This window comes from Zalophus californianus, chromosome 3 (genome assembly GCF_009762305.2).
Source record: "Zalophus californianus isolate mZalCal1 chromosome 3, mZalCal1.pri.v2, whole genome shotgun sequence".
Taxonomy (NCBI): Eukaryota; Metazoa; Chordata; class Mammalia; order Carnivora; family Otariidae; genus Zalophus; species Zalophus californianus.
This window is the reverse complement of record NC_045597.1, coordinates 193695616-193710477: the sequence shown is the minus strand read 5'-3', so window position 1 is coordinate 193710477 and position 14862 is coordinate 193695616. Positions and strand designations below refer to the sequence as shown.

At 47.4% G+C, this 14862-nt stretch overlaps 1 protein-coding gene and 1 long non-coding RNA gene across 2 annotated transcripts in view; one reads left to right on the top strand and one right to left on the bottom strand.

Moving 5' to 3' along the window:
• Window positions 1-7865: 7865 nt before the first annotated feature.
• LOC113919234 lies at window positions 7866-9478 on the bottom strand. Its single transcript, XR_003518901.2, has 2 exons — window positions 8483-9478; window positions 7866-8308 (listed from the first exon to the last, which is right to left on the bottom strand). It is a non-coding gene; the product is annotated as an uncharacterized LOC113919234 (long non-coding RNA).
• Window positions 9479-9526: 48 nt separating this feature from the next.
• The window catches only part of NDUFA10 (NADH:ubiquinone oxidoreductase subunit A10), a 53440-nt gene continuing 48104 nt past the window's right edge, over window positions 9527-14862 (top strand). The window contains exons 1-3 of the mRNA XM_027590821.1: window positions 9527-9681; window positions 12626-12794; window positions 13491-13706. Coding sequence (XP_027446622.1) covers window positions 9601-9681; window positions 12626-12794; window positions 13491-13706 — 466 coding nt within the window. The 5' untranslated portion in view covers window positions 9527-9600. The remainder of the gene's footprint in view (window positions 9682-12625; window positions 12795-13490; window positions 13707-14862) is intronic.

Genomic DNA, 14862 nt, shown 5'->3' with positions numbered 1-14862 from the left:
GACAATCAAACATCCTGAAATCTAATTTGTAGTGATAATAAAATGCTATCTTATATTGCACTTTATGCTTTTTAAAGTAAATCTGCAAATGAAATATAGCAAACTATAGAACCACACAGAAATAATAAACCTTTATCTGTTTTTGTTTTCACAAAGGGCAGCAGTCACTTTGGGTATTTTTTGAGGTTTTTATGAATGCAGTTGTGAAGATGCTTTTATGTTTCTTTCATTATGATATTTGAGTGAATCCTTGATGTTTTCGCATGTAGCAATGATTCATGCATATCATGTGTAATATTGCACTGTGTAAACGTATCACAGTGCACTAGGCATTGACTCTGTGGACAGTGTTAGGGATGGTGCTTTTATTATTATTATGGCTAATACCGTGGTAAACATTTCTTTTCACTAATGTACACTGAGTTTTGCTAGCTGTGTGCCTAGGCTGGACCGAGGTACATGTAGATGACACTGATAATTGCTCCAACATGAGGTATGTGTTTGTGTAGGTTTAGTAGGAACTGCCAAACTGTTTTCCAGGGTGGGTGCACCGACTTTCCGCTCCCATGAGCAGTGTGTGAGGGTCCCAGCAGTCTGGAGTCTCCCCAACACTTGGTGTCATTGTAGTTCCCCGGGGGACAAATGCTGAGTGCCCCGGTGATGTTAGGGTCTGTTGTCCTGGGTGTGTACATTCTTGAATGCCCATCACCGTGGCGTCCCCTAGTCTCAGATATAGTTGCTGTTTCTTTTTAACACATGGGCATTCTTACATGCCTCTGTTGTTGCATTTACTGCAAAAATGTCCTAGAAAGTCTTGCCTTTACATTCCCATAAACATGTCTCCCAATGAGGAGCACTGCTTTATTATGACATCTAGTTTGTCCATTTTCTCCCATTACACTTGGTTTATTTTCCATTTAAGAAGTGCTTGCCTATTCCAAGACATAAAGATATTCTCCTATTTAATTCTAGAAGCTTTATTGTTTTACCTTTCATGTTTAGATTTACAACCCAACTGAAACTGATTTTTTTTTTTTTTTACGGCATGTGATATGGGTTAAAGTTCATCCTTTTCTATATGGATATCAAATTGACCCCGCACCCACCATGTATTGAGAAGACCATGTCTTCCCCTCTGCACTGTCACCCTTTCCATAAACCACATCTCTACCTATCCACCCATGCACCCATCTATCTATCCATCCATCCTCCTCTTTTCAGACTCTTTATTCTGTTCCATTTGTCTTTGTGTGTCTTCCTGCACCAATGCTGGGCTGTTGTAGTTACTATAGCTTTTTTATATTCTGATATCTAGTACTAAATCCTCCATCCTTGGTCTTGTTTTTCAAGATTGCCTTGGTTATTCTTAGCCCTTCCCAAATGGGTGGTGGGGGAAATAGATTTGAGAATTGGCTTGTCAATTTCATTTGAGAGGGAAGGAGAGAGAGTGCATACGAGCAAGGGGAGGGAGAAGCAGATTCCCTGCTGAGCAGGGAGCCTGTGGGACTCGATCCCAGGACCCTGAGATCATGACCTGAGCCGAAGGCAGACGCTTAACCAACTGAGCCACCCAGGCGCCCCCGGCTTGTCAATTTCAACAAAAGAAAATTTTCTTGGATTTTTTATTGGGATTGTAATGAATCTATAGATCAATCTGGAGAGAACTGTCATCTTTACAATTTTGAGACTCTTAATCCAAGAGCAAGGCACACGCCTATATTCATTTACAACTTCCTCTACTTCTCAATACTGTTTTGTGATTTTCAGTGATTCTTTCACATCTTTCTGGATATATGAGTTTTGGGGTTTTTTAAACTAACACAAATGGCAACTTTTTAAACATTTTTATTTTTTAAATTAAATTACCTCTGTTCCTTTGTTGCTGGTCCATAGAACACAATTTTTAAACTTTCTTTTTTGAAATAACTATAGATTTACAGGAAGTTGCAGAGAAATATGGAGGGAGGTTCTCTGTGTGCTTTGCCCAGCCTTCCTGGATGACACCATCCTGCATGACTAGCTCAGCTCAGTATCAGGACACTGACTTCAATGCAACCCACAGAATGGATTCACATCCCACCAGTTATACACGCACTCATCTGTGTGGGTGCATGTGCGTGTGTGTGTGCACACATGTAGCTCTGTAGTTTTATCACCTGTGTAGCTTTGTGGACTACCACCTTCATAGCATGTGGAATGTTTCCATCACCACAGGACACACACTTGATGTCCTAGCCTCTGGCAACCACGAATCTGTTCTCTGTCTCTATAATGTTATTTCAAGGATGTTACATAAACAGAATCATAGTGTGTGCAATCTTTTGAGACTGGTTCTTTCCATTCAACAAAATTCTCTGGAGGTCTATCCAGGCTGTGTGTCAACAGTCTGTTTTTGTTGCCAACAAGTGTTCTGCACCACGGCTGAACTGTTCACCTGTTGAAGGACAAGCGGGGGTGTTCCCAGTTGCCAGCTGTGAGGCACGAACGTGCAAGCAACACTCAAGTACAAGTCTCTCTGTGAAGCTAAGTTTTCACTTCTCTGGGGTAAATGCCCAGGAGAACAAGTGCTCATTTGCATCATTGTTGTATTATAGCTCATTTTTAGTGCTAAAGGGAACTGCCAACTCTTCGGCAGAAAGGCTGTGCCATTTTCTGTTCCCGCCAGCAGTGAGCAAGTGAGCAGTTTCTGCATCTTCTCCAGCATCGGTGTCATCACTGTGTCTTACTTAGCCTTTCTGGAAAGTACACAGTGGTGTCTCATTGTGGTTTAATTTACATTTCTCTAGCTGCTAATGATGTTGAGCATCCTTTCCTGTGCTTACTGGCCATCCGCATTACCTCATCAGTGAAGTCTGTTAGCATCTCTTTCCTATTTTCTTTCTTTTTTTTTTTTTTAAGATTTATTTGAGAGAGAGAGCACTAGCAGGAGGAGGGGCAGAGGGAGAGAGAGAATCTCAAGCAGACTCCAAGCTGAGTGGGAAGCCCAATATAGCGCTTGATCCCAGGACCCTGAGATCATGACCTGAGCCAAAATCAAGAGTTGGGCGCTTAACTGACTGAGCCACCAGGCATGCCTCCCATTTTCTAAGTGGATTGCTAATGTTCAGTTTTGAGAGCTCTTTACATATTCTGGATGCAAATCCTTTGTCAAATTGCACACTTTTTCTCCCCATCTGATGTCTGCCTGTTTGCGTAAAGTCCCTGTAGAACAAACATTTAAATTTTGCTGAGTTCCAATGTAGCATGTTTTCCTTCTGTGTATCATGCTCTTGATGTCAAGTTCAAGAATTCTTCCCCTCATCCCGGGTCCTGAAGGTTTTATTCTAGGACTGTTTTCTGAAAGCTGTATGGTTATATTAACATTTAGGTCTGTGATCTGTTTTGAGTTAATTTTTGCATATGGTGTGAAGGTCGTATCAAGGATGTCCAGTTTCTGCGACACCATTGTGCAAGAAGCTATCCTTCCTTTACTGAATCGCATTTGTACCTTTATAAAACATCAAGTGAGGATATCTGTGTTGGTTTACTTCTAGTCCTCTGTTCTGTTGATCTATGTGTTTGTCCCTCCACCAGTACTGCACAGGCTTGAGAAATGTAGCTATTTAGTAAATTCTTAACATTGCAAGAATGATTAGTTCCCCCCACTTTATTCTTTTTCGAAATGATTACAGCTATTCTAGGGCCTGTACGTTTCCTTATAAATTTCGCAATAAGCTTGTTTATGTGTACAAAGGATCTTGATGGGGTTTTGATAGGAATTGCATGAAGCCTACAGTCATTTTGAGGAGAACTGGCATTGTTGCTCTGCTGAGTCTTCCAACACAGTGACATAGCAAGTCTCTCCAGAGCCTGGTTTTCTCTGACTTCTTTCTCTGGTGGTTTGTGGTTTGCAGCATACAGATCCTATATATGCTTCGCTAGATGATATGTATTACATTTTTTTTTTTCTGGAGCAATCATAAATGGTATTGGATTTTTAAATTTCAGCCTCCACTTTGTTCATAATATATAGAAATGCAGATTTTTGTGTGTTGACCTTGTAACCTGCAAGCTCACAGACCTCATTTATTAGTCGTAGGGGCTTTTTGGGGTGTATTGCTTTGGATTTTCTACCTAGCCAATCATGTAATCTATGAATAAAGGCAGTGTAATTTCTTCCTTTCATATCCTTTTTATTCCTGCCCTTCTGTACTGTTTAGGATTCCAAGGCTCTGGTGAACGAGAGCAGGGAAAGCGGCTATCTTTGCTGCTTCCTCCTGTATAAGCATAAGCAGGAAAGCATCAGCTCTTCACCATCAAGTGTGATGTCAGCTGTGGGGTTTGTAGACATTCTTTACGAAGTTGAAGCAGCTCCTCCTTTCTTCCCTGCTTGCCAGGAGGGTCTGTTTCATGTTTTTGTTTGTTTGTTTTTTTTTTTAAATGCAAACAAGTGTTGTATTTTGTCAAATGCTTCTTCTACTGCAGGTGTTCTGACCACTGATTTTTCTTCTTTACCTGTTAAGGTGGATTGCAGTGACTGACTTTGAGTATCAAATCAGCTTTGCAACTTTTAAACAAATCCCATTTGGTGGTGGTGTGGTCTTCATTTTTTATTCATTGCTGGATTCAATCTGTTAACATTTTGTGAATTTTGGTGTCTAAGTTCGTGATAAATATTGGCCTATAATGTTTTTTTTTCTTTCTTTTGGTGCTTTTTCTGTCTGGGTACCATAAAGTGGGATGCGGAGCATTCCCTCTTCTTCTATTTTCCAGAGGAGGCTGTATGGAGTTAAGTCTTTAAGCGTTTGGCAAAATTCTCCAGTGAAATCATCTGGGTGTGGGAATTTTTTGGGGGAGGGGCAGTTTTGAAATTATAAATTCAATTTGGATAATTTAGGTTATCAAATAATTGTTAGGGCTTATGTCTGTTTTCCGTTTTCTTTCTTTCCTCTGCTTCTTTCCTCTTACCTTTTGGTTGGAAACCTTTACATTTTTGAGAGATCCATCTTGATTTAGTTATAGTGTCATAATAACAGTTCCACTTGTTAGGAGGCGGTGCTTGGGCAGTGCCGTCCTGTGCCGTGCGGTTTCCCTCGTGGTTGCTCACAATGTCATATCCCTGCTTGACCACTTCGGGCGAATAGTCAACTTCTGTTGACGTCCTTGTACCCTCCCGACTTTCTCAATGTGATTGTTCCGTTTCCTCCACACAGACATGCTTCAACCATCCAACGGGATCTGAGAAGCTCACGAAGGAGGTCTATTCTATTTACGCCCACGCCACGGTTCTCCTGCAGCCACACTTTAGGGGTGGGGTCTGCTGGAAACAATGTCTCTCAGTGTTCCTTCCCCTCAGAATGTCTTTGTTTCCCCCTTTACACCTGAAGGACAGCTGTGCTGGGTGCAGGAGTCCCAGCCCAGGGGGCTCCTTCTTCCTCTGTGTGGATGGACAGTCCCCCCAATGCCACCAGCTGAGCCCAGCATCACTGGCAAAAGGGGCAGTCAGGAGTCCACCAAAAAGAAGTGGTTGAGGAAAGTAAAACAGGAACACTTCCCAGGTAATGTTATGAATCCAGTATTATCCCGATAGTATTGTTTTAAAATATTTAAAATTGTTTTAAAATATTTGCAAATGGGATTGAGCAATATACAAAAAGTATGACAGAATATGACCATGTGGGGTTTAGTCCAGGGATACAGGTTGGTTCAGGATTCAAAAACCAATCACTGAGATCCACTGTATTAACAGGCTAGAGCAGAAAAGTCATATGCTTCTATCAACAGATGCAGAGAAACTGCTTAACAGAATCTAACGTCATTCATGGTAACAATGAACAATTCTCAGGAAACAAAGAACCAAGGGAGCTGCTCCAACTTCCTAAAGAGCATTTACAAGTCTCCTGGAGTTAGCATCACACATAACCAAAACCCGAGTGTTTCCCCCTAAGAATAGAAGGAGGTTGGCTCTTGCCACTGCTGTCCCCCACAGAACCGGAAGTTCCAGCCCTGGTGCAGTAAAGACGGGAAAAGAAGTGAAGGGCATCCAGGCTGGAAGGAACGAAATAAAACTGCTCCTTACAGACGACGTAATTGTCTGCATAGGAAGTCCCAAGGAATCTACACACCATCTTCTAGAAATAATAGTGTATTCAGAAAGGGCACGGGATACAAACTAAGCATACAAAAGCCAGTTGTGTTATGTACTAGCAATGAACACAAGGAACACAAAATTTAAAATATCATTTGAAAGCACTAAACGGTTTTTAAGTACTTAGGTATAGATCTAACAAAACTGCAGAACTCCCATGCTGGAAAGTGTGCGGTGCCGGTGGCAGGAGTTAGAGAGGGCGCAAATAAATGCGGGGTGTCTGCTGCGCATGGATGGGAGGAGTCAGCACAGAAAGAGGCTAATCCTCCCCAAACTGCTACACAGTTTTAACACAATTACTACCCAAATTGCAGCAAGAGTTTCTGTAAATGCAGAGATGATCCTAAAATTTCTATGAAGAGGCAAAAGAAGTAGAACAGCTAAACCAATTTCGAAGGAGTAAAAAGTTGGAGGAATTAGCCTATCAATTTTGAGATGACTCTAGCTAGTCCTCAGTCTGCAGTCTTGTTGAGAGAGGCGCATAGATGATGGGACAGAACAGAGAAGTCCCGTATAAATACTACCGACATCTTTAATTAAAGACTATACTGAGGTAATTGGAGATTCACACGCAATTGTTAAGAAATAACACAGAGATCCTTTGTAAACTTTGCCCAGTTTCTCCCAGTAATCACATTTGCGTAACTATCATAGAGTAGTGCCACCAGGATGTGGATGCTGATTTGGGCCACTCACCTTCTTCAGGCTTCCCGCATTTCCCATACTTGTGTCTGCGTCAGTGTGTGTGCTGTTTTATAGAATGTTTCCATCTGTGTAGGTTTGGGGTCCACCACCACAATCAAGACACTGCACTGCCCAACACCACACGGATTCCTCGAGCTGGTCTTTTATAAGTGCATCACTTCCCTCCCTCTCCCTGCAAACCTACCCCCACTGCTAACCCCTGCAGCTACTAATGTGTACTGTCTCCAAAATGTCATTTCAAGACGTTGTGTAAATGGAGCTACACCTTCCCGGGAGTCATTCTCCACGTGGTGCAAGTCTTCATTTGTTCTTCTTTTCCACTTCCGGGCTGACCACGCTCCACGGTGTGCACCTGTCAGTCTGCTCACCACTCCCCCTCTGAAGGACATCCCATCTGACTCCAGCATCTGCCTATTGTAATACAGCGGCCACAAACATCCATGCTGGGGGTCTTGCGGGGACCCACGTTCTCAGGGAAGCAGAAGTCAGAGGTGACACAGGGAAAATACTGCTTGAGACCTAGATCAGGCTGTACCTGCAGCCGGATGTGTGCACGGAACTGCCTGGGTCTGGCGAGGTTTCCACCATGTGCTTTACACGGCTAGTCAGTGCTGACCGTCAGGTATTATATAGTATCTCGGATGGAGACTGGACAGGTTAGGATTTGGGGGATAGTATTCTATAAGTGTATACTACATAAATGTGAATCTCATTAGTAAAGTCTCAAAGGTCACGTGATCTCAGGATAGAGCAAGTGTCTCCTCTTGATCCAGAAACGTCAACTTTTTCTTATGAATCAATATTGAATTTTCTCTCATTTGGTTTTACCGTGGCAGTGATTATACAATCACTCAAACTGCAGCTGGACAGAAGTGTAACTTGCAGCATATTTATAAATGAAGCTCACTCGGAAGTGAATTTCCTGAGTGCATGGTTTCCTTTCCCAGTGTTTCTGGACAGGGAAGGACAGTACTGGTTGGAGCTGGCTACCAAAGTCCCATAACAGTGTTTATGAATAGTCTCACAACGAGGAACACTTGAAACGTATTATCTATTTCTGTGTACTAAGAGCTTGACTTACTGTAGTTACAAGATTAACCTGTTTAAATAAATTTTGATTTACAAAGAGTAGTCGGGAAGCATTATATATAACATCCCTTACTTCAATACTCATCATGAATGTCAGTGTTCAGAGCTGTGCCCCATGGACTCTGTCCGCTGTCGTTCTGTCTCAGGATCTGTCCCTGGAGGAGGTACCGGGGGGAGAGGAGGCCAGGTCTGGAACAGGCCTTGACAGGGAGGCAGCTCCCAGAAGAGTGGTGGAGAGGGCCTGCGAGGCCTGACTGCGCATCACCTGGCAGGGATGTGTGACTACGGTCTCTCTCCCTGTCTCACTCTGCCCTCAGGACCAGTTGCTCACACAAGGGCTTTGTCTTGGGAAAGAACTTAAAGGATGCGTCTTCATCTGGGGTAAAGCTGGAAAAGAAAACTGGAGCGTTAGAGGCAATAGGTGAATGGGACAGATAATAAAGCACCACGAGGACAGAGAGCCCTTCCCTGAACTCCGACCCGAGACACAGGATGTGGAGGGAGGCCTTGGGTAGGTGGTGACCCCACGGGGCTGGAGGGCTTAGGGCTCCCTGGTCGCACCTGCTTTTACTGGAGGTGCACCCGCAACGTGTCAGGAGCTTTGCTTGGGGCTGGGGACACGGGGCAGGACGTGAACGTGGCCCGCTGCTCTCCGGGAACGAAGGGTTTAGAACAGTGTTGCTCTCAATGCAGGCCATTTCCATCGCAGTTCAGGGCCCATCCCAGATCTTCTAAGTCACTCTGGCTCCGCGGACTAGGACTCTGCATTTCGGTCGAGCAGGAATTTTCGATTTAGGGAAAAATCTGCTGAAAGACCTTCGTTTCCAGAACCGCATTCCCACCCTAGCATACAATTCCACTATCATTCCTAAAAGCTGAGAACCAAATGGAAGTTAAACGGTAGAAAACTTCGGGGGTTAAGAACCACGAGCCCGGCAATGTGCGATGCTAAAACCCTTCGGAACGTGAGGCTGGTAGGAAAGCAAGCTCGCGTTGAAGTCAACTCGTGCTGACCTGACCCCTGGGAGGACCGCAGTTATCCGAGAACCCACGGCGCTTGGGTGTTCGGGCGCCATCCGAGGTGTTACAGGCCCTAGCAGGCCTGGGGTCCCTCGAAACCCAGCCGGGAGGACGAGGACGGAGACCCCTGCCCAGCACCCTGGGGCGGAGAGGCCACGTCCATCATCATGGCTGCCTCCGGGCCCTGCCCCGCCGGGTCCCGAGCTACCTCCCGGGCTCGGACGGGCTTCGGGCCACCGAGAGAGGTCCAGGTGATTTTCAGGTCTGCACTTGCCAGCCCGGGGTATGTGGGAGGGCGGGGGGCGTCCCGGGCGCAGCAGCTGCCAGCCCAGGGGAGGCCTCGGCTCCGCGCCCCGCACGACCTCGGAACCCCCGCAGAGGGTCTCCAGAGCCCTCTGTCGCGGCCCCAGGCCCAGCTCGGGCGGCCGGACCCTGCCAGGCCCAGGCGGGACGCAGGCGGGGGGGTAGCGAGCCCCAAGCGGCCAGAGGCCGGGAGCCCAAACCCCGCTCTTGGCGCCTGCGCCCGTCGCTCGGAAGCTCCCGGCAGGCGCCGCCCGGGCACCTCGGCCGTGACGTCACTGCGGCGCGCCGGCCGCGGAAGAGGACCCCGTCGCGACCGCGTCCCCTCGGGTCCTTGAGCCGGTGCCGACCGCGGAGCAATGGCCTCGAGGCTGCTGAGAGTGGTCCCCGCGTCGGCGTCGGCGTCGGCGCAGGGCCTGGCGGTGGTCGCCCAGCGCGTGGTGAGGCGGGGAGCAGGCGGGCGGGGGGTGGTGCTGGCCTGTCCTCCCGGCGCCGACCCTCCCTCATCTGCCCGGGCCTTTGGGCAGCGGCTCCTAGGGTCACTCTCTGGGGGACCCCCGCTGCCCTCGGCAGTTTTGGCCCTGAGTGGCGGCAGAGCTCAAAGGGGCCGGGAGCTTCCCCAGGTCATGTTCTCCAAGCGGAACGCTGGGGACGGAGGTGCATCGGCCGCCTGGCTGCCTTGGTGTGGGAGGTCAGCTTGCAGGTGCCTCCGTGCAGTTGCGCGCTGGACGCACGAACAGGTGTGGGTGAGCCAGGGAGAGCCTGAGCGTCGCGGCGCTGTCACACCCGGGTAGGGCTCAGCCCTTGCTAGGCGCCGCGGGGATGTGACGTGGGGCAAAACCCGAAGAGGCTTTTCGGTTAGATCAGAACGGCTTAGGAGAACTTCCCACGGCAGACAACAGCGGGATGACATCAACGCAGAGGGAACACAAGCAGCAAAGGAACTGAGGCCAGAAACCTTACGAAACTTTATTTTATAACCGTGCTTGTAGAATCGCTTCTTTGCTTGCTAATGCCTGGCACTGCGTCCGTGTCAGATCGATTGTAAAGGGACTTGCTTGATCTCCGTGCTAAAGAATCTGTTCAAAGGATTTGAATAATAGTCTTGTTAAAAAGTCATATACGTGTTTTCAGGAGCTGATTCAGGCCACCAAAGAGGAGAAGCATAGAAAAGTGGTTACCTTTTTAATATCCAGTGTCCTGGGAATTGTGTTAGTGGAAGTGAGGGGCCCAGAATAAAGGGGATGATACTCTGCGGCAATGCAAGCACTAGACAGACCCCCTTGTAACAGTGTGTTCACTTCCTGGTACTTTCTACAGGGGATGTAGATGAACTTCAGTAAGTCCGGAGGAAAATGAGTAAGATGGAAAGGGTATATGCCTTGTTACTTAAATAGTGGAAGGAATTGGACATGTGTCATGAAAGATCTATTCTGCATGATTCTAGAGAGCGGTAAACAGGACGGAGGATGGGAAGTTATAGAGAATTGTACCATAACTCTATAAAAAAGCACTTTCTAAAGATTTCTAAAGATTTCAGTACGTGGCTGATTGCTTGATCAAACATTACTGTGCACCTGCTTTGTGCCAAATCTTTGCTATGATCAAGTCGTGGACACACATGGAAGCAGTTTGTACATGGCTCATAGGTAGCCTGGAGGAAAGAGTGATTAATTTGTAGGGTGCAAGGTACGTTATGGTTAACACCCCCTTACTCACCTCATCTGTTCCCTAGTCCACTTGGCATAAGCTGCACTGGCCTTGCTGATCTTGCAGTGCTCTTGCCCCAGGACTTTTCTGCTTACTGTTTCCTCTGCCTGAAAGACCCTCTTCCAGATGTCCACTTGGCCAGTTCCCTTGGCACCTTCCAGTCTTTGTTCAAATGTCACTCTTCAAAGGCTCCCTGGCCTCCCAGTATAGCCTATGGCCCATCCCATATGCCATGCTGCCCTCCACGGCGATTATTCAATATGCTGTGTACGGTGGACTCCTGAACAACACAAGTTTGAACTGCATGGGTCCACTTACTTGATGATTTTTTTTTAACAAGTACAGTATTGTAAATGTATTTTCTCTTCCTTATGACCTTCATGTTTTCTCTAGCTTACTTTATTGTAAGAAAACAGTGAATAATACATATAACAAAATATGTGTATTCAATTGTTTATGTTATCAGTAAGGCTTCCAGTCAACAGTAGGGTATTAGTAGTTAAGTTTTTGGGGAGTCAAAAGTTGTACATGGATTTTCAAGTGCACAGATGAGAGGAGGTCAGCACCCCAGCTTCTGCATTGTTCAGGGCTCAACTGTAATTACTTCTTTGTTTTGTTGTCCCATTGACTCCTTTGGCTCATTTCCATATCCCCGTTGTCTAGAAAACATGCTTTGCATTGTGTAGGCTCCTAATAAATACTTGTTGAATGAATAAATAGTGAACATTTTTTTTGTATGGTTTTTGGCTATTTTTAATCTTTCAAATTAAGCTGTGCATTCCTGTTTTTCCTTCTTCTATCAGTATTTCCCATTGATCCATACAGTCTATAGACGCTAAGGATTTTCTTAATTTTTTGCCTTTTGATTGTGTTTCTTTCTTGATGTGTGTGTGTGTTTTGTGCGTGTGGTGGTGGGGGTAGGTCATTTGCCTTTTGAGCAGAGAGTAGACTGGATTTGTTGGAGATAGGACATGAGGCAGGCATTGCACCGTAGACGAGAGGTGTGAGATGTCTGCAGAATCCTTGTGGTGGGGATAGGGAGGGGATGGTTGGCTCCAGAGAGGTTTAAGAGTTAAGGTCAGCAGGATTTTGTGAGTGATTATAGGGTTGGAGGAAGGTGGAGGATATCTAAGGTGATTCCCATGTGTGCTCCGATTTGCTTGCTGGAGAGTGGATAGGGAGCGTGGGGGGAAAGCATATTCGGGGGTTAGGGTATGGATGTTAAATTTCAGTTTTAAGCCTGCTAGCTTTCAGATATTTTCAGGACCTCTAGATGGAGCTGTTTAAAGGCAGGTAACCAGGTCCAGAGCTCAGGATAGAAGTCTGGCCTAGAAAAATGCTCTGTTCCTTTCCTCTCTATTTCCCTTCCTAACTCCCTGCCTTCCTTTCATCCATCCATCCATCCATCCATCCATCCAACTTTTATTGAACATGGTATGCATATTCTGTTCCAGGCCCTGTTCCAGGCCCTGAGGATTTAGCTGTGAATAGAACAGACAGTTCCCCTATCCTTGTGAACTTACACTGGGGGTGGGGTAGGGAGACCGGTAATTAAACAAGTAAATAGGTAATAAAAATGTAGGTGTTGGCATTTTTGTCACCAAGGGTCTTCTTGACATTTTTACCTAATAGCTGCAGGTGTCTGCAGTAACCAGATGCTGTTGTGTTTTTCAGGGAAGAATTCATACAAGTGTACAATGCAAGCTACGGTATGGCCCTTTGGCCTACATACTCGGCGAAAGAACAACCAAAAGATTCACAGAACACAGCAAAGTGATAACTGTAGATGGCAATATATGTTCTGGAAAAGGCAAGCTCGCGAAAGAAATAGCAGAGAAATTAGGTACGGACTTCTGTCTTGTGGAGTACCTTCCTCCCAGGTGCACGGTTGCTTGTCTGAGTTCGATTTTACTTTCACATTGACTAGGTAGAATTGGGCCCTGGGTACGTATTTTACATTTTTAAAATACATTAAAAGCTGTTTTTAATGTGTTAAGTTTAATGAACATTTAAAAAACCCCTACTGGTTGTCAGTTTGAATTGGAATTTTTTCTTCACAATGTCCGCAGAGCATTCTCACATGAGCGGTCTTATTTGAGCTTTGTAGCATTCCTCTGAGTAGGGCCGTGATTACTGCTGTCATTCGCAGATGGATAAGAAGCTGTTGTCACACGGCTGGTTAGCGCAAAGCCAGGCTTTGAACCCCGTTCCCTGACTCCTGGTGGAGATGTTTGTCCGTTGTACTTTTCTGTAGTAGTTGACTGGCTGGTGCCCACTCATACACGAGGGGCTCCTGCAGCACTGGGCCTGCTCTCCTTTTCGGGAGGGTCTCCCATGGGGGCACCAGGGGGACCCTGTAACGCAGCTGTTCTGGACACATTGTCTCCAGCGTCCTGTGCAAACGCAGGCGTGAGGGTAACTTTGCCCGGGTCCTAACCGACCAACCTCTGCGGTGTGTCCGGATGGGGCTTTGTTTCTGTGAGTACCGGCTGCCCGCGGAGGGCAGGTGAGGCGCTCATGTCGCATTTCTTCTTCTCAGGCTTAAAGCACTTCCCGGAGGCAGGGGTGCATTACGCAGACAGCACTACGGGAGATGGAAGGGCCCTGGACATAGAGCTCAGCGGCAGCTGCAGCGTGGAGAAGTTCTACGACGACCCGAGGAGTAATGACGGCAACAGTTACCGCCTACAGTCCTGGCTGTATGCCAGCCGCCTCCTGCAGTACGCGGATGCCTTGGAGCACTTGCTGAGCACGGGTGCGGCCCCTGTTTTGCAGTCCCGCCATGTTAGGTTGCCACTAAGTAGGGCTTTTCTTTGAGGGTATTTGATGAGGCAAGTTCTGTCTTCTTAATAAGATCATAAATTCCCCGAGGTTCACATCATTCCTGCTTCAGAATAAAGTGCGCTTACTATTACTTCATTCCTGTGCCCTGGGGTGAGGTTTATGGAGTGTCGGGAATTTCCGAGCCGCTGCCCTAGGCTTCCGGGGGAGAGGTATCCACAGATGCAGGAAAGAGAGCCTGTAAAGGTCTGTGACGAAGAGGAATCCCACCCGTGCGGTAGAGCTGTGGTCACGCAGAGATGGGACCCCCAAACGGGCCTGTTTCTGAGGACCAGAGCTGGGCCAGGATTCACTGTCCCCTGGTTGCAGCTAACCCTGGAGAAAGTGCAGAGGTGGGGAGGGAGAGCACACGGGGCCCCACGGGCCCGTCCAGTGAAAGGGGGGTGTGTTTCTGGAAGCCGGCAAGAACTGGGTAAGGGGGATATATGGGGGCAGGCACTGTTTGGGGTCGGGGAGACAGGCGGCAGTGGTCAGGGCGTAAAGTCAGCGCAGAACAGGGTCCGGTCCGGGAGGGACGGCAGCATCCTGGGTACCGGCAGTGTGCGTTAAACTCGGCCCCTCCCGCGGAGCGTGCGGGGGCGCGCAGACACTGCCGTGCTTGGCCAGAGCGCCCAGGCCTTGGAGGCGCTGAAGCTGTGGGTGGCAAACGGTGTGTTTGTACGCAGGAGCCTTGTGCCCGCCTCTTACGGCTGTGGTGGCCATACCAGGGCGGCCGTCAGTTACTCGGTGAGCTCATTTACGGACAGCCCTGCTGCCGCCTCGAGTGTATGCTTCGTGGGTGTGAGCGGGAAGGTCTTGTAACGAGGGCCCCCAGCAGCGGACGGCACTGTTCACAGACCTGCGCTGAGCCAGTGGGGTCCCTGTATGCAGTGCGTGCCCCGAGGTGCAGGAGTCGCTTTATCTGAACACTTACAGAGGAGTCTAGTGACTGTCTCGCTTTTCCAAAATTTTCTTAGTGATACTTTTCCTCAGATGAACATAAGCCCTGATTTTGGTTAGTGCTGCTCCTGAGAAAGAATGCGGTCTCCCGGGCGCCTGGGTGGCTCAGATGGTTAAGCGTCTGCCTTCGG